This window comes from Anarhichas minor, unplaced genomic scaffold, assembly GCF_050575085.1.
Source record: "Anarhichas minor isolate MPS153535 unplaced genomic scaffold, ASM5057508v1 ptg000043l, whole genome shotgun sequence".
NCBI lineage: Eukaryota > Metazoa > Chordata > Actinopteri > Perciformes > Anarhichadidae > Anarhichas > Anarhichas minor.
In genome coordinates, this window is record NW_027466489.1 from 4,050,874 (window position 1) to 4,077,449 (window position 26,576).

Genomic DNA, 26,576 nt, shown 5'->3' on the forward strand with positions numbered 1-26,576 from the left:
GAAAGTAAAGTACATTCTGTTAAAGAAGCTCTCGAAGCATTCCCCTCGTTTTATACATTCAGAACAACATAGTCAGTGTTGTGAAGAAGAGTTAAGGAATTGTATAGTGAAACAACTCTTTTCATAAATCAACACATGTCCTTTACGTTTCCTGCCACATCTAAATGAGTTATGTCCGGCAACACTCGAGTCTTCATTGGAACCCGCCGTGTAGCCTCGGGTGTGCCTAGATGTGCTTAGCTGTGGCTGAGCTATCTAAATCTCAAGCTGGCACACCCAGCACAGCCAAAAAAAGTACGAGTAGCAGAGCTTTCCATAAGTGCCGGCCAAACAGCCGACCACGCACTTAAAGTCCAGCCGGATACTTTATTATATCAAATTCTAATTAGAATGAAATAGCTTTAATTAACAAGTTGTGATTTGCTATGTATGTACATTTTACGATCACTACTTCCAAACAAGGCAGGACGAGAGTCTCCAAACACTGGGTTAGGACCCACAGCTGGGTCGTAGGAGATTTTATTAGCTTCGCCAAATAAATTAGCTAATTTCTTCCATCGTGTCTTATTTAACATTTATGTCTGCAGTACACCTTTGAGCCACATGAAGAAGCCTGAATGTTGGTATTGTTGTGATAATTGTATCCTTTTATAACATTGAATGTATGTGTGTTCAACATGTGTATTTGTTTTCAATAGCACATGCACAAAGCAAAGTTGTGATTTATCAAACATATATCTCTTCAAATGGCTGGTTTACCTTTTCTAGATAATTTAACGTGATGAGGAAATGACGTTCATTTACTCACAAATTTGCTCTTCTCGCAATTTATACATAAGGCTTATTGTCATTTTCAAAAAGTGGGTTCCCATAAAAAAAGTTTGGGAATCGCTGCTCTGTATGGAAGTGTGTACATGTGTGCACAGAGTCGTCTTCAGGGTCGGACAGAATTGCATTGATTGTACAGACGGGGGACATCCACAGGGAAGGTTTCAATAAATAATAAAAAAAATAATAAATAAGGCCTAATGATTCTTAATCACAAAACTTCTGATCAATCAGGAATAGGCATGGTTTCAAATACAAACATTTATTTACAGACTGTGTGGGTTGCAATGCACAAGAAGTCTAATCCTCTTTTACAATAATTCACTACATGTTTACAATCAGGTAGGCAGACTCATTAACATATTCAGTAATTAAGTCAGTGTATATGATGGAATAGGGGTATTACAATGTGCCAGAGGCCAGTCAATTTTACCCATTATAGCCCACCTAAATTATTATTTCTGGCTAAGTGGTTTATTTAAACACTGGAATTGAGCCATGTTTCCGTGGAGATAAAACATCTGGTGTAGCTTCATTAAACAACACATGTACAAAGTCCAATTTGGGAAACAAGCTTCTTATGTTTAGCTAGGCTAAGTCCAATATATTCTAATATATCAGAATGGAACTGGTCCACCAGCAATAAACTGGAAACCTGCCTTGATGAATAAGGCAGTAAGATGGATGTTAAAAAGATCTGATCTGGCACCAGCACTGTTTGGTTGAACGTCAATGCCAAACAGCTCTGAGCAGCTCAGAAATGCTGTGCGGCGTAGTTTTACAAACACATGTTTTGACCCAAAGCTTTCTGCTGAGATGACGTCTCCAAAACAGAGGGCAGACAAAGCGCCATAAATGATTCACAGTTTACAGCCACGCTGATCAGAGACGAGCGGAGCTCTTTTACGTTTTCTGATTGTTGTAGCATCATTTGACCCAGCAGGAGAACAGATGATGCTCAGGGGTGAATATGTTAGAAGGGGAGCGATAGTGCAGCTTGGGCACCAGGATAGCAAAGTGTTTGAGCATCAGTTAAGCAGACTAGTGAAACAACAGAGGTGCCAGCTACAAGAGCCAACTAGAAGTTGCCGCTGTGTTGAGGACCAAGGCATAACCAAACCTGGTGTCCAGAGACCTTTTCACCAAGACCTATCCTTTGTTTTGACAGCAGGTAGTGTTTTAGACAAGTCATCACGTTGACTCTGCAGCTACAGGCAGCAATGAATAAAGAGGTGATCAAAATATGTTATGTACTTCTGTTTCGCAGCAGATGTGCGTCCAATTCTTTTGGACTCAAGCCTTCCCTTTGATTCTGTAGTTCATGTTTAAGTGACATTTGAGGCACTGGGTTTCATATTACAGATAGAGTACAGAAATGGTTTAGCTCCTATACCTGCCCAAAATAATTTCCTCCATCACGAGACAGATAACTAATCATCCTCAGTACATATTACTTGCAGAATTCCACAGGGTGCAATTTAAGGTCTCGTCTTATTTTTAGAAGAGGATTGCATAAAGAAGGCACTGGAGCGCACAGATAGCTCAACATTTACTTAAGCAATGCAAGGACTACGGCTTCGGCATGGCTGCTTCTTCATCAACGCCATGTAGCGTAATAGCCTTTAAACGGGCACTAGATTTAAATAGCCTCCTGAGGCTATAATATGGTCTTTAGCTTTGGCAAGATGGAGAGGGTAATGCACTTGTGTTTCATACAGCTGAATATTACTATATATTGAATGTGAAACCATTCTTATCTTCTGCCTCAGTTAAAGGTCTCTTATACGCACACTTTTCAAAGAATGTAGCTTTTAAAAGGCCCCTATCCAAAATACAACCTAGCTCCAGTCCTTCGTCACCCTTTAATATTTACAACATACATTTCTGAACACTTCATAGGATCTCTCATGATCTTGGTTTGTTCACCCTTCATTGTTCGTCCATGTTTTCTGCATCTTGTTGCACTCTCCATTTTTCTTGTGTTTTTCTCTTGTTGTTTGCCAGAAGGTCAGTGCTATTTCACACTTGCCAGTTAATATGGCACACAACATAGAGGAGGGCTTTTTTTGATCGTGACCTGAACTGACTGCATATGGATTTCCATAAACTGTAGAAACTTTAGGATTCATTTGTGGTTGAACTAACAACATCGGGAGAATATTCCTTGTCTTGCTTGTGCTCTGTTGGTTAACTGAGATGATTAACTGCGATCTCTCTACAAAACTTGTTGATCCCTGTTACAGTTTATATGTCAACATGCACAATTTCTGTTGCGAGACAGCGATCATTTATCAAGCAACCAAGCTTAAACAGTAGTCTGGTGGTGGTAAACGTGAGCCTTCATTACTGGCCTACATTAAATGAAATAGGTGGTTCTGAAGTGCTGTGAGTGTATATTTTATTCTTTGTTGTTGCCCCAATAGATTATTCAGTGGTCTTTAAAACTTAATGGAGATAACTGAATATTGCTAATACTTGAGTTTTGAGTATTTGGTGACATGTTTAACACAACCTTTGACTTTTTCTTTATATTGCTGATCAAGCCAGCTAATCAGGGTCACCACTACCAGAAGGAAATGAACCCCCTCCTGCAATCAAACCCCAGGTAAGAAAGCATGTGTCACACACATTTATAGTATAAATACTTTATTTTATAATAAAATGTACACTACTCGACAAGGTTGACACAGTCTGAGAATAGAAACAAAACTCTTGTTTAGTGATACCACACATTTATAGATGCTACTTGTATGTTGTGCATGAAGGTCAGGCTATGGATAGAGTCGTTCTCTTTAAAAAGAACAACATGCCGTCTCCTCAAACTTCTTGGTCAGTAGAAGTGATAATACTTGAGAAAAGTGCAAGCCACACTGATGTTTTTCATGTAATGTCTGACAGAAAATGGCCTTATGTAGCCTTCTTTTTGTATTTAGCAGCATGTACATGAAACTCACCCTGAAATTCATAATCAGATGGTACCTGCAGTGACTGCCGAATTAAGGCTAAATGTCAACTGTCAGATAGATATGCAAATTGGGGCTTTTCTCGCTCACAGATGAGTCTGAATAAATTGAGTGTATGCCAGGTACTGTAGTTTTCTTCTCCCTTAACAGCTATTGTCATCTTCACAAGTGCAGAATATTGGGTGTGAAGGTTGGAAGCAATTAAGACATTATTGTTATTACTATTATCATTCATACCCGTTATACTTTTAGAAAAACATGCATTCAAAAGACTGGAACACATTTTCAAACTTTGTCATGCATTTTCATTGTCTGATATCCAACGGAATTGTCAACGTGTTACACTCCATTTCCATCTTCAGTCGAACATTGCCTCCACTCCACTCATACCAACGTATCCGCCTGAATCTAATGGGATCTTAAGTTGACGCTGATGCATAGCAATGCCAACATTTTAAAGGGATAGTTCGGGTCTTTTGAAAAGGGGTCCTATGATGTACTTATCCATACTATATTACCTTCAGTACATGGCGGTTGGAGCAAAGCAATGTACTGCTTTGGAAGGGGGCAGCTGCAAAACGTATTTTAGCTTCCTTAAAGAAAGGCTCACCTAAAAGAATCACTATCCGTTCAAGTGTACGGTATGTTTAGGGGGAAATTAACTAAAAGTGAAACTTATCGAAGCTCTCTTCAAAGCCAGTAGCCTTCATTAACAAACACAGTATAGACACGTTTTACTTTCAGTTCAGTTCCCCGTCGGAAAATATTCTAAATATAGGGTACACTTAAACTAATATAGATTTTTTTTAGGTGGGTCTTTCTTATAGGTTGTTAAAATAGGCGTCAACTTACGGTTCTGCCGAGTGAAGCCAATGCGCACGTGTCTTAAACCTTGCATTCTTTCTACTGGCCAGCAGGGGGCGACTCCTCTGCTGCAAAAAGAAGTCTGATTGTGTTCTATGAGAGTCTATGAGATACTTCTCACTTGATTTATTACCTCAGTAAACATTGTAAACATGATTTTATGGCCTCAATCGCTAGTTTCAAGTCTTTTTCAATACACCATGTTCATTTAGTAAATTATGGTCCCATCCAGAGTAAAATAAAGCATAAAGCGGAGTATGCATTAGGGTGGGCATCCTGTGATCGACAGAGCTGTATACGTCGTCTCTACGTTACTCCTCTGCATTCCAAACCAATGGGTGACATCATGACGACGTCCACTTCTTATATACAATCTATGGTTAAATGAGTCTTGCTGCGGCACCCGTTCAAAGCAGTACATTACTTTGCTTCCGTGCTGAGTACTCCTGTCTGCTTCACCAAAATGGGGGCGTTGTGACTTTCATCTACTGTAGATACAAAACATGACGTCGACAGTGCACAGATTGACAACAACTTGACAAAGGCACTAGTCCCGCCCCCTTGGTACTTCAATGGCTCGATTGCTTTTTAACCAAGAAATTGGTGTTTCATGTCATGATGCCGGATGAAGCAGTCAACTCGGTTGAGTGGGCTGCTGATTCAAATGTCTGGAGCCAGGCAAGCATGTTTTGAAAAGCAACAACCTCACGTTTCCGTGCGTATTGTGCCAGAAAATTGACTTGAAGGATAAATAAATACTTTAGGTCGCAGTTATGCTCCTGAGACGCAGCTGAGATGAGAGCCTACATCACAGAGCCGGTGTAAACAGCTGCAAAGATCAACATGCGAGAGTATCTGTAGCATCTAAATGAGGTTAGACATTTTCACACCTCTTCAAGCATTTTGCAAATATACCACATCTTTCATACGTTATGGCTGTTATTCAACTTTTAAAGCCACCGATTCAGTTAACCGTCCGCTTTTCAACAAACCACGACATATTCAACATCTTTCATTCGTCAGAATTGCCCTCTAGTTACTCACTTATTGTTTTGCGTGTTATATTCATCACTGGCAACTCTTTATGAAACTTTTTATCTTCTAGATAATTCATACAAGAGTTGGACTCACCTTAAGCACTGCCTTTCAGCAGTCATACAAGAAGAAATCCATCATTGATGAAGCAATGGCCAACTTCTGCAAGGCAGGAGCCTTGTAGTTCATAATGCAAAGCAACCACGAGACATGTTCCACCTGGTTTTACCAGCCTGCAGGTTAAAGCCAGAGTACAGTTACAGTTCTAACCTCAAAAAGAAAACGTATTGATGAATGGGCTTGTATTACTGGAGGAGGCAGCATAATTTACAACTTGATGTTTTTTGGGAGAGTGCAGCCAATATCAACTACAGGTACAGAATACATGGTGTAGCTCAGGAAGTTGAAGAAGTGAAATGAGAGAAAGTGGGTACGTCAAAAAGGCAAATTACAACACTTCATCTGACAATATGCTCTGTCGTGTGTTGAACATTACAGATGGCTGTAATGTAGCAGTGAAAGATTATCTGGTAGTGGTATTTCTTTTCTTTAAATTAAGGTAAATGGGCTTCTTAATTTTCAAGACAAGATTAAATATAGTTCTGAAAAGTGAACCTTAATTGACATTTCAGTCAGTCAGTTTTTTGTTATATTCCTGCAAGGAAAAATAGCTTAGAGTTTAGGCTCCAATGGTCAAATATCTCTTGGAGGCAGGTTTAATATGTTGAGGACAAGATAGAAGACATTTTTCATTACTGTCATTGATAATACAATGTCACACATTACCATCTGGACAGTATCTACACGCTTACAAGCACTGCATATCCATCTCAAGACCCGACCATGTAAGCATTTGGATGGATCCAGATCCCTCGTTTGCCCTCAAAGGGTTCTGGAGACCCTGCATCACCCCACTGAGCCCCGTCTCTGCACATCTCCATCTCTATGTTGGTGTACACGACCATGCGGCATGTTACAAGAGAAGACAAAGGGATTGCATCATAGGTCCGCTACTCAAATTATGCAACCACCTCTTCTCTAACACTTTTGATTTATTGATGAAAAGCGAGGTAGCCTGTTGTGAACAAGTGTAGACTCCCATATATTTAGATATTTTCATATTTCAATTCTAACATGTTTTGGGGCTCTTTAAATATTCAGTGAGCTTATGCTGTTTGATTGAACGTCCACTGAAATGAATATTACCATTGACAGCTCAAACATGCTCCCCGACTTGTCTCATACAGAACTACAGCATCCGCAGCTGTACTTCTGAAATTAGACTCTGAAGCAAGCCTTGGTTTACAGATCAGAAGACCAGCTGCACAGGATTTGTCATTGTTTTCGCTCCTTTTCTTTTCGGCATTGCATTCTGAGATACCCTTACAGGGAATTCTATCATGTTATTATTTGAGCATCATTGCAAGGCTTCCTCGCTTTTGAGATCTACAGTTTCCTTGACAGCCTAAATGCTCCTATTGCTGCGCTTAATGTTGCCAGGGCTTTTCTAGCATTTTTAACATGTTTCTTTGCATGTGATGCACTTTGGCTGGTATACCATATGGAAAACCAAAAATCAGGCTGTCACAGATACCTTGAATAGCAAATTAATTCAATTGAATTTATTTTGTATAGTCCAAAATCACAAATAACAAATTTGCCGCAAAGGGTTTACAGTCTGTGCACATACGGCATCCTCTGTACCGGGACCTTCACATCGGAACAGGAAATACTCACCCAAAGAAAACACTTTCACCGGGAAAAGAAAGAGGAAGAAACCTTAGAGAGAGCAACAGCGGAGGGATCCTCTCCCAGGATGGATAGAAGTGCAATAGATGTCATGTGTACAGAATGAACAGCATAACAGAGTTATGACACATTCAATGCGTATGACATCAATTATTCATATAATGAGAGTAGTAAGCAGAATAATGATGGAAATAAATGAATATAATAGAATAAATATATCTGATAATATGGAATTGCAGTAGTCTAGTCTAGAAGTAACAAATGCATTAAAGGACAAATCCTGATCAAAGGTAACTCTGAGATTCTTTACGGTGCTGCTGGATGCCAGGGCGATGCCATCTAGAGAAACTATATCATTAGATAACTGATTTTTTATTAGTTGTTCTTGGCCTAATAGAATAACTTCAGTTTTGTCAGGAAGTTGCACTTCATCCAGGTTTTTATGTCCTTTAGGGATGGGTATTCAATTAAAATTCAACGAGGTCCATTTAGAGAGAATTTCCTCATGCAAAGGTCCGGAACATCCCAGTAATGTCTAACTTGCGCTATGATTTAGTCCCATATATATATTGTAGCCTAGTAGTTGTATTAACGTCTGTATTTCGTCAACAACTGACTCAATTGAATCTCAACAATATTTATTGTCAGTTTTCAAATTGAACTGGATGAATTACAAATAATACATAATCTAATAATAAATCAATGTTCTTCTCTCTCATTTCAATTAAAATAACGGATGCATTTAAGAGTAAGATTAAATAACAGAAAGCTTTTGAAAAATGTGTCTTAAAATAAAGTACTTAATTTTATTTCACTCAATTTCCCTGCAGCATTAAATTCAGTTAATTCAGGGTGAAGTGATGTCAACCAAGAAAATGATATTATATTTTTCTCATCCTCTAAAAAGAGATTTTTTTTGTGTAGTTATTAAAACCTTGTTTCAGCTCTATTCCTCTGTTAACATCATTGTTGGGCAGTGAATTCATGTTTTAGGATTCTGATCATATTGGGTTTATTTTCTGTGGCTTCATTTCGGATGTAAGTGGGTACGTTTGCTCAAAAGATTTGTGCTTTGTCTCATTGCCACTTCAACTAATAATAGTAATAATAACAATACTTTTTTTTGTATTGTGCCTTAAAAAAGGTACTCAAAGGCACTTTACCTGGTAAAATCAATTACAATATGAACAAAAGAGATGACATAACAGAAAGGAACATCACAAAAACATACATAACCTTCAGAGGTTAAAAGCAGATTTAATAGATGAGTTTTGAGTGCAGTTTTGAAAGTGGCGAGTGACGGAGAATGCCTGAGGTGCTGGGGGAGAGAGTTCCAGAGGGAGTGGGCAGCAATAGACAAGGCTCTGTCCCCCCAAGTGCGATGCTTGGACAGAGTAGGGCGGGTAAGGAGATTGGCCTCGGCGGATCTGAGGTGGGAGCGCGTCGGTGCACGAGGTCCGAAAGGTATGAATGGGCGAGGTTGTGAAGAGCTTTGTATGTAATGAGGAGAACCTTGAACTGGATTCTTTGCTGTATGGGGAGCCAGTGGAGGTTTTGAAGGACTAGGGTGATGTGGTCTCTGGTGAGGGAGTGGGAGAGCAGACGGGCAGCTGAGTTCTGGATGTATTGTAGTTTGTTGATGATTTTGGTGGATGCGCCGTACAGGATGCTGTTGCAGCAGTAGTTGCTAATATCACTTTTATTATTACTCACATTACTATCTTATATTACCGATACCATTAATGCACATTACTGACTTTGCTTCTTCACCAGAGTCTTTGTGCTTTCTCACCTCGCAGGTTCCCGTGGATCCTGGTTATACCTGGACCCTGGTCTTGCCTCCTGCCGTGGTTCTGTCATATACATTGAATGTGTTGTAACTTTGTTATGCTGTTCATTCTGTACACATGACATCACTTCTGTCCATCCTGGGAGAGGGATCCCTCCTCTGTTGCTCTCTCACAGGTCTCTCCCTCTTTTCTCCACATTAAAGGTTTTTTTTGGGGGAGTTTTTCCTGTTCCGATGTGTACAGATTGTAAAGCCCTCTGAGACAAATTTGTAATTTGTGATTTTGGGCTGTACAAAAATAAATTGAATTGAATTGAATTAAATAGTCCAGTCATGAGGTGATGAAGGCGTGGATGAGTGTTTCAGCGGATGGGGAGGAGAGGGAGGGGCGGAGATGGGCGATGTTTTTGAGATGAAAGAAGGCCGTTTTTGTGATTAACGTGGCGTTCAAAGGAGAGGGTTTAATCATAAAATGATACCAAGATTATGGATATGTGTGGAAGCGGGAACAGTGGTGCCATCGATGCAGAGGGAGAAGTTATGGTGGAATTTGTTTAGTGATTTGGGGCCGATGATGAGGAATTCAGATTTGTCGCTGTTGAGTTAGAGAAAGTGGGCTTGCATCCAGGTTTTTAGATCTGTGAGGCAGTTGGTGACGGTGGAGTGGGTGGTGGGGGTGATGGATTTGGTGGAGATGTAGAGCAGGGTGTCGGTCAGCATAGCAGTGGAAATGGAGACCATGGTGGCGTATGATGTTGCCAAGGGGTAGAGGATGAAGAGGAGGGGACCGAGTACTGAACCTTGGGGGACACCTTGAGAGACTGGGGCTGTGTCAGACTTGAATTTGTTGATACTAATGAACTGTTCACGGTCGGAGAGGTATGATTTGAACCAGGAGAGGGCTGTGTCAGTAATGTGGAGGGAGGGCCCGAGACGGGAGTAGAGGATGGAGTGGTTGATGGTGTCAAAGGCTGTACATGAGGTTGAGTAGTATTAATAATCGTCCATGGTCTCTGAATATATGAGACATACTGGTTTTAAACTGCCCGTGGGAAGAATTAACATTTAAAAGTCTGTCCATTCTTGGTTAAAGACTTTGGCCTCGCTGACCACTTTTTTCTTTTTGGAGAACACCACGTGAAATAACTTCTCCGACTCGCCTACTATTGTCCGACTACTCGATCTGTCGCTCGTCTCTCCTGTGTGTTTTAATCTCACTCGAGTCGGGAAGTCTATTATAATACGAATATTTGATTGGCTGAGTAGCATCACGTGAGATGATTTACGACGCATGTCATTTTCACCAGTCTGTGCTATGATGCATCTAAATCCTGACTGAAAATTCTCAAATAAACTATTGTTATGTATAAAGTCACACAACTGATTTGCGACTGCTTTCTCGATGATCTTAGAGAGGAAGGGAAGGTTAAAGATAGGTCTATAGTTGGCCAACACCTCTGGATCAAGAGATGGTTTCTTAAGAAGAGGATTTGAAGGACTGTGGTTCATGGGCTGTTAGTAAAGACAGATTGATCATATTTAGTAAAGAGGTGCTAACTAAAGTTAAAACTTCTGTAAGCAGCCTTAATAAAAGAAAAAACAATTGTGAAATGCAGACAAAACAGAGTTGCCTTCACAAAGTTTCACAGGGAGATATTTGGAAAGCTTGATTTCAATGGACTTCTTTACTGTGCAAAATCAGTGTTCTCACTCAAATTAAATCAAACTAATTAATTTATTATATCACTGGTTCTTCCATATCTGATTAATAATAACTTAAGAATTGAATCACTCTCTCCAAGTTCCTTTTAACATTTGAAGTTCAATTTTCAGCTCTGCAGAAGCCTTTGTCGTTGAAAATTGCTTTCATTAACATTTGTACTCTGGCCCTGCCTATCACACAGTCAAAAGGGTGTTCAAGTAGAGTCGATGCCTTTGTTAAAAAGAAAAATCAGAGCCTCAGAAAAGATAATGTACTTGGTCATTTTAAAGGCATTTATTAAAAAATATAGAAATCTCTTATTCTGGCTTAACTGCACGGAGAGATGAGATATAAATCCACCGGCATGGCTGTGTTAATCCTTGCATTTCTTTATGATTTTCACCAGGAATAATTGAATCCATGGTGCTTAAACATGTCGGGGCTATTTCACATGTTATTCAATTGAAAGCCTTGAATTTTACCTTTTTACTTTTTCATACAGCTGTTACAGTGTTGTTTCTTTGACATACTATAAAACAGGTCTCTGAAGTAGCGCTGTCAGCTTTGTTTTTTTTACTTCACTGATGCATTTAGTTGCAAATATCACTAAAGGTCCATACACCCACATTATTATAGTATTTACTGAAATAATGACAAGGGGATTCATTGGTACCCAGCCAACATCCTATTAAGTCTTTTAACACTAAAGTTAATCAGAGAAGATAATAAAAATGTAAATCTTTTGAATGAAGCCTGCTGAAAGTACGAGCATGTCACAATTGTAGTCTAGTCAACATACTATAATGTGGTTAGTGAATGTACTTTCTTTTCAGAGGGAGTGTCATTATCAATCATTGATAATGAATGTTTGAATTGTCTGCTGTCAGCTAAATGTTGTACAGAAGAAGATTATAGTACCTCATTAAATATGTTGTGATGTGCACTTATGAGACGGTATCTCCAGAGGCGAAAGATGTTAATGTATAATTGCATAACTGACTATTATGAATTCAGCTTAACAAGTGAATCTTGCAGTGCTTCCAAGTAATAATTCATCCTGTGGCATATTTTTGTCTCCCTCTAATCTGTTGCTCCGTACTAAAAGAGTAGTGTTGCACTTCACTGGAAAATGATTGATGTATAGTTGTAGCCTGTGTAGCTCTCTGTCGGGGGAGATAAACTCATTTAGAGAGAAAGGAAGTCCTGCTCCCTCAGATACAGGCAAGGTTTAAGACATCTACTCTGGGCCAGGATGTGGACACTTGGAAGTCACAGCTTGAGTCAGAATCTAATAAATGATCTCTCAGGTAAAACTGTGAGGCAGTGAGGCTAAGTGCGCGCAGGAGAAGTGGCTCAAGGACAGTGGAGGCTTAGATGGGCTTGTGAGAGCACACGATGATGAGACGTCATTGTTAAAATGTCACATGGAGGCAATTTGAGGGGCGACGGTACAGTAGGATGGTGTGTGTAATGGCATGTGTTGTCATGACTGTGTGCTTTTATGGTCTTTTCCCTATAGGGAGTGGATGGACGTGCTTAGCCCTCCCATTATGCCTCCAAGCCAGCGGAGAAGGTCAGGCAACACTTGGAACAATTTAGAAGATCTAATCGGAGGTACAGTAACTTCAATTTTGGTCCTTTTGCCCCCAGACACCCTATTATGTAATTTACACTCAGGCAAACAGCAAACAACACAATGCCTTAACATTAACCACACTAATTGCGCAAATGCAAAGAACTAATGGAAACATTCACCGGTGTCAAAGCTTCCACCCAAAGACTGCACTCAACATGGTGGGAAAGCATGTGAAACTGTATCTAATTAAGGTTAAAGAGCCATACGAGTGGAGCTCTCTGTCCTCCATATAACTCCATAGGTCAAAAGAGACAGGCTCATTACAGGTCTGTACCCCCAAGACACATCGACAAGGTTAATTGACGAAACCTTTTCAGTTTACAACATCATTTTTAAACCTCCTACACAATGTGTCTTATAATTAGTTTTCATTATCGTCGCCGAAGTTTCTGATAAGATAAAAGGTTCCTCTTGGAGCATTCCATAACCTTTTTAGCATTTAACTGCCTGTCAATTTAACGGCTAAATTCTCTCACTTCAAAGTAGTGGGGATTACAGAGAATCTCTTTACAGCTTGATAAAGTGGTACAGGGACTGGGTGTCTTGGGTCTTGATTGATGAGAGAAAGAATGGCAGTGACAGAAAACTTTAAAATCCACCTGAGTCTGAAAGTCACCTCACCATCCACGCTTGTCATTTCATTTCATTCCAGCAACAGCTGATAGTGGAGGCCCTTACTCATATCTGGCATAGCTGTGCTACTATACATAGAAAACACAATATACATTTTACATTTTTTTTTATCTGTTTGAATTGAATTCATGCAATGTTAATCCAATTCACCGTTATCTATGATTGTTTTGAACAATTACTATCAAGTGTTGCAGAGTGATCGTCTTGCTTTGTTGTAGGACGGGACGAGTCTGTGGATGAAGAGGAGAAGGAGGATGAGTATTTGAATCTGCTCTATGATCCCTGCCTGAACTGCTATTTCGATCCAAAGACGGGGAAGTACTATGAACTAGCTTGACTCAAAGCTCGAGAGAATCTAAATTAATAAATCAGAAGTTACTGACAGTGGATGAATGGTATCATCCCTTTTATGAATACACCATTCATAGAAATATTGTGTGTCTCCATAAATAGTCATGTTGGTGTGTAAGGGAGAGGGACTCAATAAATCAGACACATTTTTTTTTTTTTTTTTCAAAAAATGGAGTAGTTGCCCTTTCAGCAGCACATCTGATGGTAGAAAGAGTCTTTTCGGAAGTCTTGGCTAGCAGATTAATATGTAAGCCTTTTGAATGAACTTCCTGGAGTTTCTTTTTACAAAGAGGATTTCTGACATTTAAGTTTTGCTTGAATTAGTATAACAGTATAGGTCATTTTGTTCTTTATTTATCATAATTTGTTTAAAGATAAGTAATTGAAAATATGTTGATTTTTGGATATGTTGATTGAAATAAATATGAATTGAAGTGACCATGTTGCTGGTTTCTTGTGTGCAGTTTCCTGAAAGTGTCCTGGTAAGGCCAGTTGAACAGAGCTGTACTTGCTCTGTTTCAATGTCCTAACAAGCTAAAATTATGAAAGAAGACAATTGATTTTGAATGTATTCAAGAATCAAATGTTGAAGTCCCCACAGTTAAAATGATCCCTTGTTGTAACATGTGAACCTGTACTAGATGTTTTTTATGTAACCGACAGTAACACCAGACGGGGGGTTCTTTTCATCAGTCCTGCCAAAGCACTGATTACACCTGATGAGCGGCGGATACCAGATTGATTCATCATTCTCAGCCAGAGATGAATTGTTCCTCCACAGTGGCAGGAGTATAATGAAATGAGAGGGAAAACCCACATTCATTTATCAAATTGTGATTCCCTGTAGTTTTAATCAAACAATAATCCCAACTGGATGAATGGCTGACCATTCAGTTGGCCCAGCCAGCATCCTGGGGACCAGATAAGGGCACTCTTTCTGTCAAATACTGACATATGCAAAGTGTACATTATTGCACTATATGAAATCTGCTCATAATTTATAAATAAAAAACACTATTCACAAAGTTTATGATTCAGGAAAAGTAAGATCTTGGACAAAGAAAACACCAATTTAGACACAAAATGTAACATTTGAATATACTTAAATTCCAACAAAAACTGTTTTCTAGAAGTTGTGCCGTGAATATGTTTTCAGTCTTTATTTTTTATTTTATGATCAATGACTGTAGAAATGTACATTTTTCAAGGCAAGGGATTTTTCCAAAAATATGCTCACTTCTCTGAAAAATAGTGGAACTTGAGACTTTCCTTCATTTTTTAATTTAAAAAATGTATTAGATGCAGCAGGAAATCACAAATACTGTTTTAATGTGGCTCATCAGGGAGCCACGTGACACACAACTATCCGTCACATGACGTTTCCTGAAAGGGGGCGTGTAAATATGGCTCATCAACAGGGTGACAGCAACCAGGAAGTAAACAACTGGCGTTTGACCCAGCGCGGTTACAGGCGAACAGACAGCATATTATGTACTGAAGAACTGAAATTCTCCCCACCAATTTGGGTCTTGATTTTAATTAAACAAGTGATGATGTACTGAGCTTCATTGTTCCATAATGAAAGTAGGTTAACCAGGCTCACGAGGATGTCAGCACAACAGCAACAGGTACTTATGAGAAGCAACACAGCTGTTTGATCCCTTCAAATCCGCCCGTGGTTGTAATTGGCACGCGAACATAACACGTGAACATGTAAACACAAGTAAAGTCATTATTACCATCGTGGTGCCAAAGTTGTTGTCATTCTTTGTTGTTGTTGTTGTTATTTAGTTCTTTGAAGAATCAAACAGGCTTATATCATGGGATTATTAAAATGGATAGACTTAACAGTAGAAACAAATGCACTGTCCTTTATTGCACAATATTCAACATTTTACACGTCTATCCGGAAGTATTTTAGTTGCCAAATCCACCTGCCATAATGCAAAGGGAAATAACATATGAATGCATTAAGAAGTAATAGTAATAATAGTGATTGCATAGGCTATCTGACATTGACAGATGCCTTCCAAGTGCATTTTAAAACACCTTACACAAAGATAAACGGAATGACGGAAATGTATTGATGTTACAAAATAATTGTAACTTTCAGGTTGTGTGAATCCTAATTATCAATACAAAGACTAAAGCTCTGCCACCCCTAACATGTGATCTCGTGCATGGCTCTGATATTAGACACATTGGCTTGTGATCATAGTTCTGAAGTGAGTGATCATTTATTGTCAAAATCACATCAGTCCCGCTTGGCCTGTGATTCACACCCCTGCTGTTGAGCTGTTGGTTCATACATCAGCGTGATCCATAACACACACCCTGTTCAGCTGTCATATCTCCTGCCCGTATTTCCTTTTTTATCTGAGCCACACATCATGAACTGCGCTGTCACGATGATGGGCTCTTTAACTACTCCGCTGTTGGATCTCATTGGATTCATTTGTCTTTTTAGGCCGGGTTAAGGCTTCACCCCGGGATTATTGCATCGGTGATCTTCGTCTCTATGGTGGCAATATTCGCTGCTCTATTGGTCATCCGAAAATACTGCTTCCCGGTCAAGTAAGCAGACTATATTAATGAGCCTTAACGAGATTATTCAAAATGTGTATTGCTGTAACAACACATCACCCCGTTCTGTCAAACACCTTTATTTCAGTGAGGCAAGATACAGATACTCACAGCTGAGGCGGATGGAGGACCAGGGTTCAGCAGCGACAGAGGGTGAAGGCGACAGGGGGCCCTGCACAGTCGGAGAGGAGTCGGATGAGGTTAGTGCATCGTCCCTGATTGCAGCTTCCCCTGTCCTTCGTGCCACTGTACAACCTGACACAGCTGTAACTTTCCTTATTACTTCAAATGTCATTTTGTAAATTCGTTTTTTTTTTTGCCTCCTGACAGGATCTTCTGGAATAAATCTCAGACCCGGGATGCAAATGGACCGACCGAAAAAGAGTTTATTGTGGATGAATTGTGTGCTTTAGGGCTGCAGCTAATGATTATTTATAATTATATTTGAAAACATCATACATTTGCTCCACACCACTGAGAAAATACCCATGATGACATCATCAAATGTGTTGCTTTGTTCAAACAACAGTCCAAAACCCAGCCCAGTGCTGCCAACTCTGAAAGTGTTAGCAGGACTAGCTCCAAAAGCTGTTAAATCTGTTAAAGATTCAGGAAGTCGGCAACACTGAGCGTCCCTTCAGGCCTATCCTCCAAAGTCACTCCCCCAAAGTTGTCATTACGGATATAAACGACCTCAATCAGCGGTAGAATTGTTGATTCAAAGGTGCTGAATACAAGATGCGGAGCATTTCTACTACCTCTCAACTGCTCTCATCATGGCTTAAGCTGAGCCAGCGGCTTGCTGCTAACAGCGCTAACAGTACCAACTATATGGCCAAAGTGCTGACAGAGCTAACAGCGTTTACCTGAGAGGTAACCAGAGGGAGGGCGCTATGCTGCGGCGACCACCAACGGCTTTATCAGCTGTAACCGTTGTATGAGCACAGTGCGGAGCAGTGTAGTTGTTATGGAATAATGCAACGGCAACAACAACATACATTTTCGCTTAAATGTGGTTCAATATACCTCAAATTAATAAAAGAAACATGTTGTAGCATTAATTCACTTGCAATGTAATACGTGCAAATAGTTGGCAGTTATTGCAATCATTCAGTATCATTATCCAGCAGTTATGAAATAAATGGTTGCTACAAAGCATCACATGGAGGTTTGACATCTCAGATGTTTCAAACTCCCTAATTGACCTGCAGCTATACATAGTCACACTAACTACCAGTTGACCAGTTGTTCGCTTTGAAATATATTTCCATTTTCATGCTAACGTTAACCCACTTAAAGTACATTTGCTGCAGCGTTCAGAGTCTAACCGACTCTTTAATGGACTTTGGGCAGAGTGATATTGCATGATATTTTTAGACAGCTCAATTTGCCTCAAAGAAGGAAGAAAAACTTCACCTGCTAGAAAGTCACGAATGAACACTGTTAGGATAACGTCGCCGTCACAGGATGCTGCTGACAGCTCACACTGATTAATCATTAAATCAGAAAATCATTTCGCCATGGTTTCTCTTTTGATTTGTGTTTGTTTGATCAACAAATTAAGCATTGATTATGAGGTTAAAGTTCATGTATTATTTCAGATTTTGTTCTACAGTTACTGATGATGGTGTGAATGATGTCAGTGATGACTACTGCATGTATATTTATATTCTGGCAGACTTTAGAGAAATATTTATGTTGGTTGTATTATAAATATTCATCCTGTGTGCTGGTTGATATATTTGCCTTCTGCTTGGATTGTCCCTGTTCTGTCCAACTGGACACTACTACATCACTATTTCTGTCTCTTATCTGAAGAGCTCTCTCTACTTTTATTGTATTATTGCTTAAATGGACAAACACAGTATTTACAAAAAGAGGAAGAAAACATTTTTATGTTATCCAGTCAAAGGTTTCTCTGAATGCAAAACGTTTCCTCTTATCAGTAGAATGTGGTACACATGGACCCTCTGCTGGTTCTCTTTAGTATCACACTGTGTCAGGAATATCAAGAGTTAAGATGCTGCAAACATATACTGTCATAATGCAAATCCCCTCGTATGTAACACCAACAGCCCTAATCGCACTAGGTTTGGGTGGACGGAGAAAAGAGTTTTTACAAAAACAACCAGTTCAGCAGTATCTAATGTTAGTGCTCACACTTATAAAAAGATAACGAGCTTTCAAGTTTCGTCCTTTAATTCTCTCGGTGCTTTTTAGTTCTTTACTATTTTAGTTTGTTTTATGCCCGTTCGGTGCAGCTGAAGCTGTTCTATTTAATACGTTTTGTGTTGTTTTTTCCTGTCATTTGTCAGCCATCTTTATGTGTGTGGTTTCATTTGTCACAATTTCATTTAACTTTAATTCCCTAATCAGCTACTCACCTGTGTCTTGATGGATAAATGATGACCTTGTAATGATTGGCCACAGTAACTTTAATAACAATCAAAACATCAGTTCATTACTGCCTGTATAGGGATATGCTATTTTAATAATAATAATACATTTTATTAGAATAGCGCTATTTTAGTTTGGGCCCCACAAGGCAGGTGAAAGCTCAGACTTAGCTACTGCTCCAGGATGAGCAGTGCAGAAGCTTAGTCACACAGGGCCTTGGCCTCTGGAATTAACATATGGAAATCATTTACTAGGAATAACCCCTTGAGATGTACCATCTCGTTTTTAAGTGGGTCCTTGAACATGCTTTTTAGTGACAACTAACTCTTGTGCAAACAGTGTTGTCCATCCATCAAAAGTATGGATTTAAATACCATATATGTCTTGACAAATACACCATTGGCCTATGTATGTTGTGTTTATTAAAAGAACTCCCTCTTCGCCAGGTTTCCTTTGAAAAACAAGCTTTAATCTCAGTGTACCTGTAACACAAGAACATAATGAAACAATGTTGTTTTGTTGTTTTTGAGAATTGAGTTCTCATCTGTTATGGTTTCTTTTCAGATTTGTTTGTGCCTATTCCATGCATATTTATTTGCTTTTAGTGAGACTTTGACATATGTAGCATTTTATTAATGTAGATAACCTCACACATAAAATGGGATTCACTAAATACTCTTTCTTTCATTCCCCAAGGTTTCACATGTTTGCACGTCGACTAAGCACTATTTGCTGTTTGCTAAACGCATTGTTACCACAACGAGTATCTGTTACTGCACCCATATTTGACATTGTAAAAGAGAGAAACCTGATCATCTAGTTCACATTGCCTGGTCATGCTTAAAGCCACGTCCTGTTTTTCATGTAGCACAAGGAGGAGCTGTTTTTTTTTTAATGCATAACCAAACAACAGGCATGGTTGTAGGAATTATCAGAGTGCGTGTTCACAGATGAGATCGCACCAAAGCGCTGCTGTATCTACGACACTTCTTGTTAACAGGAAATACTAGAAGTGCATTTCAAAGGTCCCAGCTCTTCCCTTTAGGAACTGGAAGCTATCTAAGTTATTGCAGATATGAGAAATCCAGGTGAGATTTCACTTTATTTCAAAAACAAGTATTTCTGTTTGTATCTCTGCCAATCTTCATCTCTTTGTGGTTGACAGCTGTTTTGAACCTTGCTGCTGTAATTATTATCCTCCTTGTAACCTGGAGATTAGCCATCAATTCATTTGATGTTGGGGAGAAAGCAGGAAATATTCTCGGTGAGCTCATTTCTACTCATTACATCAGAAATCCTGAACGACCTCTTCTCATTTAGTTTCATTTGCTAACACTTCCTCCATTCTTTTATCTAAGGGTTTAATGACAAAGATCAAATCAAACCAAAATTCCCAAAAGGTAAATTCAATTATTTTTCAACATTACATGACTTCCACATTAACTGTGTGGTTTCCTTCATGATCAGAAGTACTTTTCTGTTTGCGTTTTCAGGTACAACAACTGAGCCAAAGTGCAGCCTCACCAGACTCTGTCCGTCTGACCATTTCGCTTTACGAATCAGCAGCGGAGCAGCTAATGTCGTTGGACCAAAGATCTGTTTTGATGGTAAAATGTGCGTGTTTGATATGGTAGTACTGGACATAACTAAAGAGGGAAATGTGTGTGACTGAGTAAAACTCAACCGTATCTGTATCTCAACAGCATTATGAGTTATGCGATGAATAATGTGGGACCAGGGCTGAACATTGTGGTGGTAAATGGTGAGTAAAAATACTCTGACAGATTTGTTAAAGTACTGGGCTGTAAAAAATGTATACTTTCTTAAACAATTCTTTAAAACATTCACATTTTTAATAGTTTTGGGCTTTAAAGTTTTGACATTCACTGTAATGAATTGCTGTAAATTTACGGTGGCTTTAAAACGGTATCTTACAGTATTTCATAATAAATATAACATACAGTTAAATGTTCATGTAAATGAACAGTCAATGCCGTCAATGAACAATAACAGCAGACTACTGTAATTTATCAGCATAATACAGTATTTTCTGTGAAGTGGTGGATACACGCTTCTCTATACAAGTTCAGTGAATCACGATCCATCTACATTGTACTGTCTATTGTAGGTTATTGTATCTGTTATGACGATAGAATATATTTTATTATTCAAACTGCTCATTGCCTAAAAGTCATTTTTGAGTGACGTGACCGACTGCTCATGAACGTGACTTTGGACACAACAGCTTCAGTTCAGACTGTTGAAAACAGCAGTTGATAGAACAAGCTTACCTAAAGGTCCAATAATTAGCTTCGATTATATAACATGATGTTCCTTAGAGTGCTCATTAAACAGATAATTGAATCGCTTAACTTACACAAAAACAGGGCAAACTCCATCTGCTGATGAAGATCGTGTGATTTGATCAAAAGCTCCAGAGAAGCTGATCTTGTTGTTGATAAACAGTCGTTGTGTTTTTTCCACCTAAGGTAAAAATGGAACCGTGGAAAAATTTGGCTACCTTAATATGATTAATGGAAGTAAGTTGGGTGGTTTTTAATCCTCTTTTCAATTTAAAAATGTATTGAACCCTTAAAATGTCATGTTTTTTTGTTTTTTTTATTACTTTTAACAAAAGACACAGAAGACATCCTGGCGTACCTAAAGGAGATAAAACCTGGAATGATTGTCTTGGTGGCCTCGTTTGATGATTCGTCACCAAAGTAAGTCTAAATCGCAATGATTCAACAGCTAAAACGATTTCATAGCACACACAACACAACCCTTTTCTATTCCTTTTTGGCAGAATGACAGACGACATAAGAGAGGTGTTCGTCGGAATGGGAAGCACTTTGATCAAGTCTGTAAAACGCAGAGATAGCTGGGTGTTTGCTGGGAGAGCAGGGACAGAAAACAAAAGCCTCTTTGAGAAGGTTAGCGAGCCTGTTCTATTTGTGTCAGAAAAGACCTTCTATTTTTAATGACAGTTAAATAAAAAAGCAACATAATTGATGGTAAAAGAAATGTCCTCTTTCTTGTTCACCCGTCAGCAAAATGTTAATGATGACAAAACCAACATTTACGAAGGATGGCCGGAGATGGTGGAGATGGGCGGCTGTATCCCAAGGAACCAAACTGACCTGAAAGGATCTTTGTGATGAAAAGGAGAATATGACTTATTTCAGACTTCCATGTAAAAAATGATGCCACTCAAAGAGTGTAAATAGTTGTACACTCTTTCTGAAACCCAGAACTTACCTTATTGAATACATATTTACTTCAAATGATATGTATATACTATATGTACTGAATTGTGTACCTCTACAGTGTGGTTTTACTACCTATTTCTCTGTCTGCTATGTGTATAATGGCATCCAATGTATTGCATGTCTGTTCATCCTGGAAGATAGATTCACCTCTGTCGCTCTTCCTGGAGTTTGTCCTCATCTCAAATCATGGTTCTAAGGATTTTGTACAGATTGTAAAGATGTCTGAGGCAAGTTTGTCATTTGTGATTCTAAGCTTTATAAATAAAATGTACTGAACTTCACTAGTGCTGCTGTTAATCATAATAGAAGATGCAAAGTGAATCTTCAAAGAAATTTGACACACTGACAGAGGTGACTGGCTACTGTGCAACTATTTATTACTAGACAATGAGATGAATGGGGTACTGCCAGTAACAGTTGTGTCCCTCTGGAATCATTTAAATGTCAATTAAGACCAGTGTTTTCACCTTTTTTATCTCACTTTTTCTTATTATCTTTTTATCTTATAAGCACATTAATTGCACACTTTTTCATTTCATCTGGTACACCAGAGGTTTAAGAAGTAATACTTTACTTTAGTAAAAGTACAGATAGTGTGAAAATACTCTGTTTCAAGTTTCAGTGTAACGATTTGTAATATTGCACCTAGTCGAGGTGGCCCTAGTTTTGCTACTTTATGTACAGTTCGGTGGTTTAGTTTACCAGTCTGGCCCCCTCCAGAGGATCAAATGATAAATGTGAGGTCTCTTGAGATGATTAATGGGAGTGGCAAAGAAAATTCTGATACACCAATTCTTTCTGGGCCTCAAGCAGTTCGACTAGACACTTTTACAAGGGGTCAGGAACCAAAAAGGTTGGGAAGCACTGGTTTAATTTTCTAACAATGCAGTGTACTTTATTTGCAGTTGGTCTTCCACTTGGAGAATTATCATCGTCCCAAACACAGAACAGTTTCCTCTCTCTGGCATTCTTGGCCGCTGGAGTAGAGAGAGAGAGAGAGAGAGAGAGAGAGAGAGAGAGAGAGAGAGAGAGAGAGAGAGAGAGAGAGAGAGAGAGAGAGAGAGAGAAACCTCAAATTATTACTGCAACTCTGTCCGCTGTGAGCCCAGGAGGTGTGTGTGCAGATATTCATACTGGACTCATACTGAGGACATGGGTGTCACCCATGGAAAGAAGGTAAATCGGTCGACATTTATTCTTTATTTACATTTGTCTTTCTCTGTGAGACATAACACATGTCTCATTGAGATGATCCAGCAGATGCATCCATGTGGCAAAAATACTTTCTTGGAATATGTTTGAAAAGATTGAGGCACTGTGAACTAATGAAGAAACCAACTGTTACACTATGTTCTGTGTACTATGTGTCATCACGAATGACAAATGTTGTTTTAATTATGTGTTCTTGATCACATTTAAGCTTTTCTTTGGCAGAACTTAACCATTTTCCTGTGGTAGATTTATCTGTCGTTATCTCTGCAGTTTATTTCCCAAAGACAGCAAGTGCTTGCCAACACCAGAGAGTGGGCCTTGGAGAGTATTTACCCTGTCATGTCCTATTAATTCTTCTCCACACAATATTCACTGTCTGAGCTTCAGCCAAACAGCATGACTCTTCCCTCATCAATGAAAGAGCAGCCAGCACCAGAGTTGTCGTTAAAATGCCTATATTGATCGAGATTGCACTTTTTCGACAATTTACTGTGATTTTGTTTCTAAATGTCTTTATTTGAATGCAGGTTTTTGAACACATTTAGCAACGCTACCAGACGACCGGACATGGTGCAGCTGAATTATAACAAATGCCAAAGCCTCAACAAACATAATGTAACATGTACATGGATCGATAAAGTACCTGTAACTATATTAGATTGTGCTGAGAGCAAACACTATAGTTTGACATATTTTTTTCTTTATTCAAATGTTCTTCAAATATCTAACCAAACAACAAAAACAGAAACAATCACTTTATTCAGCAGTCCATTCTGAGTCCCACTCTTCTCTTCTCTCGACTATTAATTCTGCTCAAACTCCAGCAAATGAGAATCTCAGTGGGAATCAAACTGTGTTTTGTTTGATCCTTGTCATTAATGAGGCGGCAGCCCTCCACCTCACCAGTGAGGGGCCCTCGCTTCACTGGACATGTTGAACTGGAGCTTTGTCTGTCAGCATCATAATACGGCTTTGTGTCGCTCGCAGCTCTCGCTGCCATTTGCATGAAATTGCATGGGCGACCTGACTGAGAGATTTCTGATTGGAGTGCGTTCCTGTGTCACACGATATCTCCACACTTGTATTTTGAAATACGTTGGTAATAACAATGAGATATATTCTATTCTATTTGACATGTCAATGACTTTTTCTGTTGACAGGGAGATCTCCAACATTCACCAGAGACACACCTGAATGGGTCTGGTGAGAAGTCTATTGTTACAAGACACCTTTTTTGCTGTTGGTGTGACTCTGGGAAGACACTGTGCAGAGGTAGAACGGATAGAGCCTATAGGTGGCTCTGTGCTAATCTGTGCTATATAAAGCAACATGTGGTCGCAGTATTATTTGCTGCAGAAACATTTTTATTTATTCTGTCACTAAAAAGGAAAAGGTTCCTGCCTAGTGACATTCACTATTCAAGTCTGTAAAATATGTTTTAAAGCAAGACATGCAAACGTAAAAAGACAATATAACACAATCGTCCTTTTTCAAATAAATAGACAAATCTGTTAGCAACAAAACCCACCCTTGTTCATTGCAATACACTCGGGGGTTCTGATGCTATATCTACAGCCTCAATGATCTGGTAAGACCAGCAGCTTTTGGCAGCTAATATTTACTATCAAACTTTCCACAGACATTGCTGTGTGACTGACATTTATGACATTCTGACCCTTCTCTGCTTGTGCTGTTAGCCTGTTATTTCACTATTTACCTTTCAACAAAGGTTACAAAGGCAAAGAAGAAGAAGCAGAAGTACTTTATTAATCCCCATGGGGAAAATTCCGTACCGACTGGGCCTTGCTGGACTTGTTACAAAGCTAAGTTCCACAAGGACTCAACTTGATACTCAAGTTACATTGTCCGGAGTTCAAAATAAATCCCCATGGTGTCATTTCCACCAAGGTCACTGTAGTCACTTTTTTTTGGTTACTTTTGTTTCTCCATTTGGTTTAATACCAAAGTTTTCAGGTGTTTTCAACTCTATTTGATGTAGTTGCTGCAGTTTGTGAAGTTATCCATTTACTTCCAGAGGTCCTAATATAAGAGAGAGTATTATAAATACCTGCCTGTGTTAATACATGTGGCTTGTTTTCAGTCAACTAGGGCTTATAAAAAAATCAAAAATAAAAGCATGTTTTAAAAAGCAATCATTTTTATTCACCTTGGAAATAGCAGTTTTGATAAATTGCTGCATCTGATGGAGTTTGTTTTTTTGTCATGGAGATAGTTGAGTTGTTGTCATGTGACTCAAGTACAGAATTAAGATACAACAGGGGTGCTTTGGGGTTTGTCATAACCACTGTCTCTGCTCAAATATGGTCTACCCCTTTATCATTCAGTCATTAAAAGCTGCTTCAGTGCGTGTTTATAATACTGAAATGGTGAATACTGTATCACAAGAAAAACGTTGCATTCAAAATTAATATTTGGAAAATATGTACTGTATGTTTTTCTCTTCAGCCTCAGCAGTGCAGACACACCAAAGTGAACAGCAATACCAATACTCACAGCTGCAGGCTCCTTCGTCCCAACAACAGAGTGAGGAGGAGAGCAGTAATCTCATCAGACCACAAAAACCTCCCAACCCTTTGACGGCCTCCAAGAGCCACCAGGAGCTTCACAGAGAGCTGCGGATGACCCACAAGAGGTTGGAAAAGACACACAAACACTCGTAAACACTCACACTTCTCTTTCATTGTTTATATGAATCATAAAGTCCTGCCACATGTCTGTCAGGAGAGTGGCTCAAGAAGAAAAGACTGAACTCCAGAGGGTGTTAGAAAAGAGGAGATGGGAACAAGGGATGAAGGCGAGCAGAGATCAGGAAGAGGCGAAGAAGAACAGATCACCACTTCATCGGGAACTGTTGAAAAGACAACAGAGGCTAGAAAAGGTTGGCATACTGCATCATGCTAGATTTTTTTTCTAAATTTGTACAAAGGATCTCATCACATCTGACTTACAAATCATCATAGTGGTTGACATTAATTCGAATGATCTATTCTGAGAGAACAAATGACTGTGTTATATGAAAATGGTCAGTATTTCCTCACAGAAGATTGACGATGGTGGTGTATGTGGAGCATCATGCTGTTCTGCAGTCAGCCATTGGAGGGCAGTGTAGATACTGTTTCACAGCCTGGGCTCCTAAAAGAAAAAAAGAACATAGATATGTTAGACCCTGTATGTATGAATGCTGTCTGATGGACTAAAAGACAGCACATAAAGATTTCTTTTTTTTTAAAGATTACAAACCATTTACACAGTTCTGTGTTTACGAACTGTGGATTGTGTGGATCTTCAAGACCTTTGACTTTAGGGAATTAGCTCTAAACCTTGACATTCATCAAATATCTTGAAAATGTTGCTTGTTTACTGTGGCTACACATATGAGTCCAAATTCTGTTTGTGTGTTTTCGTTCCTCCGCAGCTAGAGAGAGACAAAGGGCAACAACGAGAGGGGCCAGAGTTCCTCCGAGTCAAAGAGAGACTGAGAAGAACTGCAGTGTTGGAGGAATGTGCGGGAGGAAACGAGGTGTGACAGTTATGATTTACGATT

The 26,576-nt window shown here is 39.2% G+C and overlaps 3 protein-coding genes across 3 annotated transcripts in view; all 3 read left to right on the plus strand.

The window, feature by feature from the left end:
- cfap20dc (CFAP20 domain containing) overlaps positions 1-13,932 on the plus strand; it is a 33,178-nt gene extending 19,246 nt beyond the window's left edge. Inside the window, 3 exon segments of the mRNA XM_076111163.1 lie at positions 3,372-3,433; positions 12,450-12,544; positions 13,418-13,932. Coding sequence (XP_075967278.1) covers positions 3,372-3,433; positions 12,450-12,544; positions 13,418-13,536 — 276 coding nt within the window. The 3' untranslated portion in view covers positions 13,537-13,932.
- A 5,989-nt stretch (positions 13,933-19,921) lies between these two features.
- LOC142970500 (protein FAM3C) lies at positions 19,922-22,080 on the plus strand. Its single transcript, XM_076110747.1, has 7 exons — positions 19,922-19,930; positions 20,024-20,144; positions 20,234-20,292; positions 21,020-21,070; positions 21,169-21,253; positions 21,337-21,463; positions 21,581-22,080. Exons 3-7 carry the CDS (start codon positions 20,238-20,240, stop codon positions 21,686-21,688), a joined length of 426 nt encoding a protein of 141 aa, XP_075966862.1. The 5' UTR covers positions 19,922-19,930; positions 20,024-20,144; positions 20,234-20,237; the 3' UTR covers positions 21,689-22,080.
- Positions 22,081-22,951: 871 nt separating this feature from the next.
- On the plus strand, positions 22,952-26,558 carry LOC142970425 (protein FAM107B). The gene is made up of 5 exons (XM_076110635.1): positions 22,952-22,975; positions 24,172-24,214; positions 25,478-25,664; positions 25,754-25,910; positions 26,448-26,558. The coding sequence occupies exons 1-5, from the start codon at positions 22,952-22,954 to the stop codon at positions 26,556-26,558; spliced, it is 522 nt and encodes a 173-aa protein (XP_075966750.1).
- Positions 26,559-26,576: the final 18 nt, after the last annotated feature.

Excerpts from the sequence above, each read along its gene's own strand:
- LOC142970500 (XM_076110747.1), top strand. The coding sequence starts at position 20,238 with ATGAGTTATGCGATGAATAATGTGGGACCAGGGCTGAACATTGTGGTG. Across the intron at positions 21,071-21,168 it reads CCTTAATATGATTAATGGAA|ACACAGAAGACATCCTGGCG; the intron begins GTAAGTTGGGTG and ends TTTTAACAAAAG. Across the intron at positions 21,254-21,336 it reads TTTGATGATTCGTCACCAAA|AATGACAGACGACATAAGAG; the intron begins GTAAGTCTAAAT and ends CCTTTTTGGCAG.
- LOC142970425 (XM_076110635.1), top strand. The coding sequence starts at position 22,952 with ATGGGTGTCACCCATGGAAAGAAG. Across the intron at positions 22,976-24,171 it reads GTGTCACCCATGGAAAGAAG|GGAGATCTCCAACATTCACC; the intron begins GTAAATCGGTCG and ends TTCTGTTGACAG. Across the intron at positions 25,911-26,447 it reads GACAACAGAGGCTAGAAAAG|CTAGAGAGAGACAAAGGGCA; the intron begins GTTGGCATACTG and ends GTTCCTCCGCAG.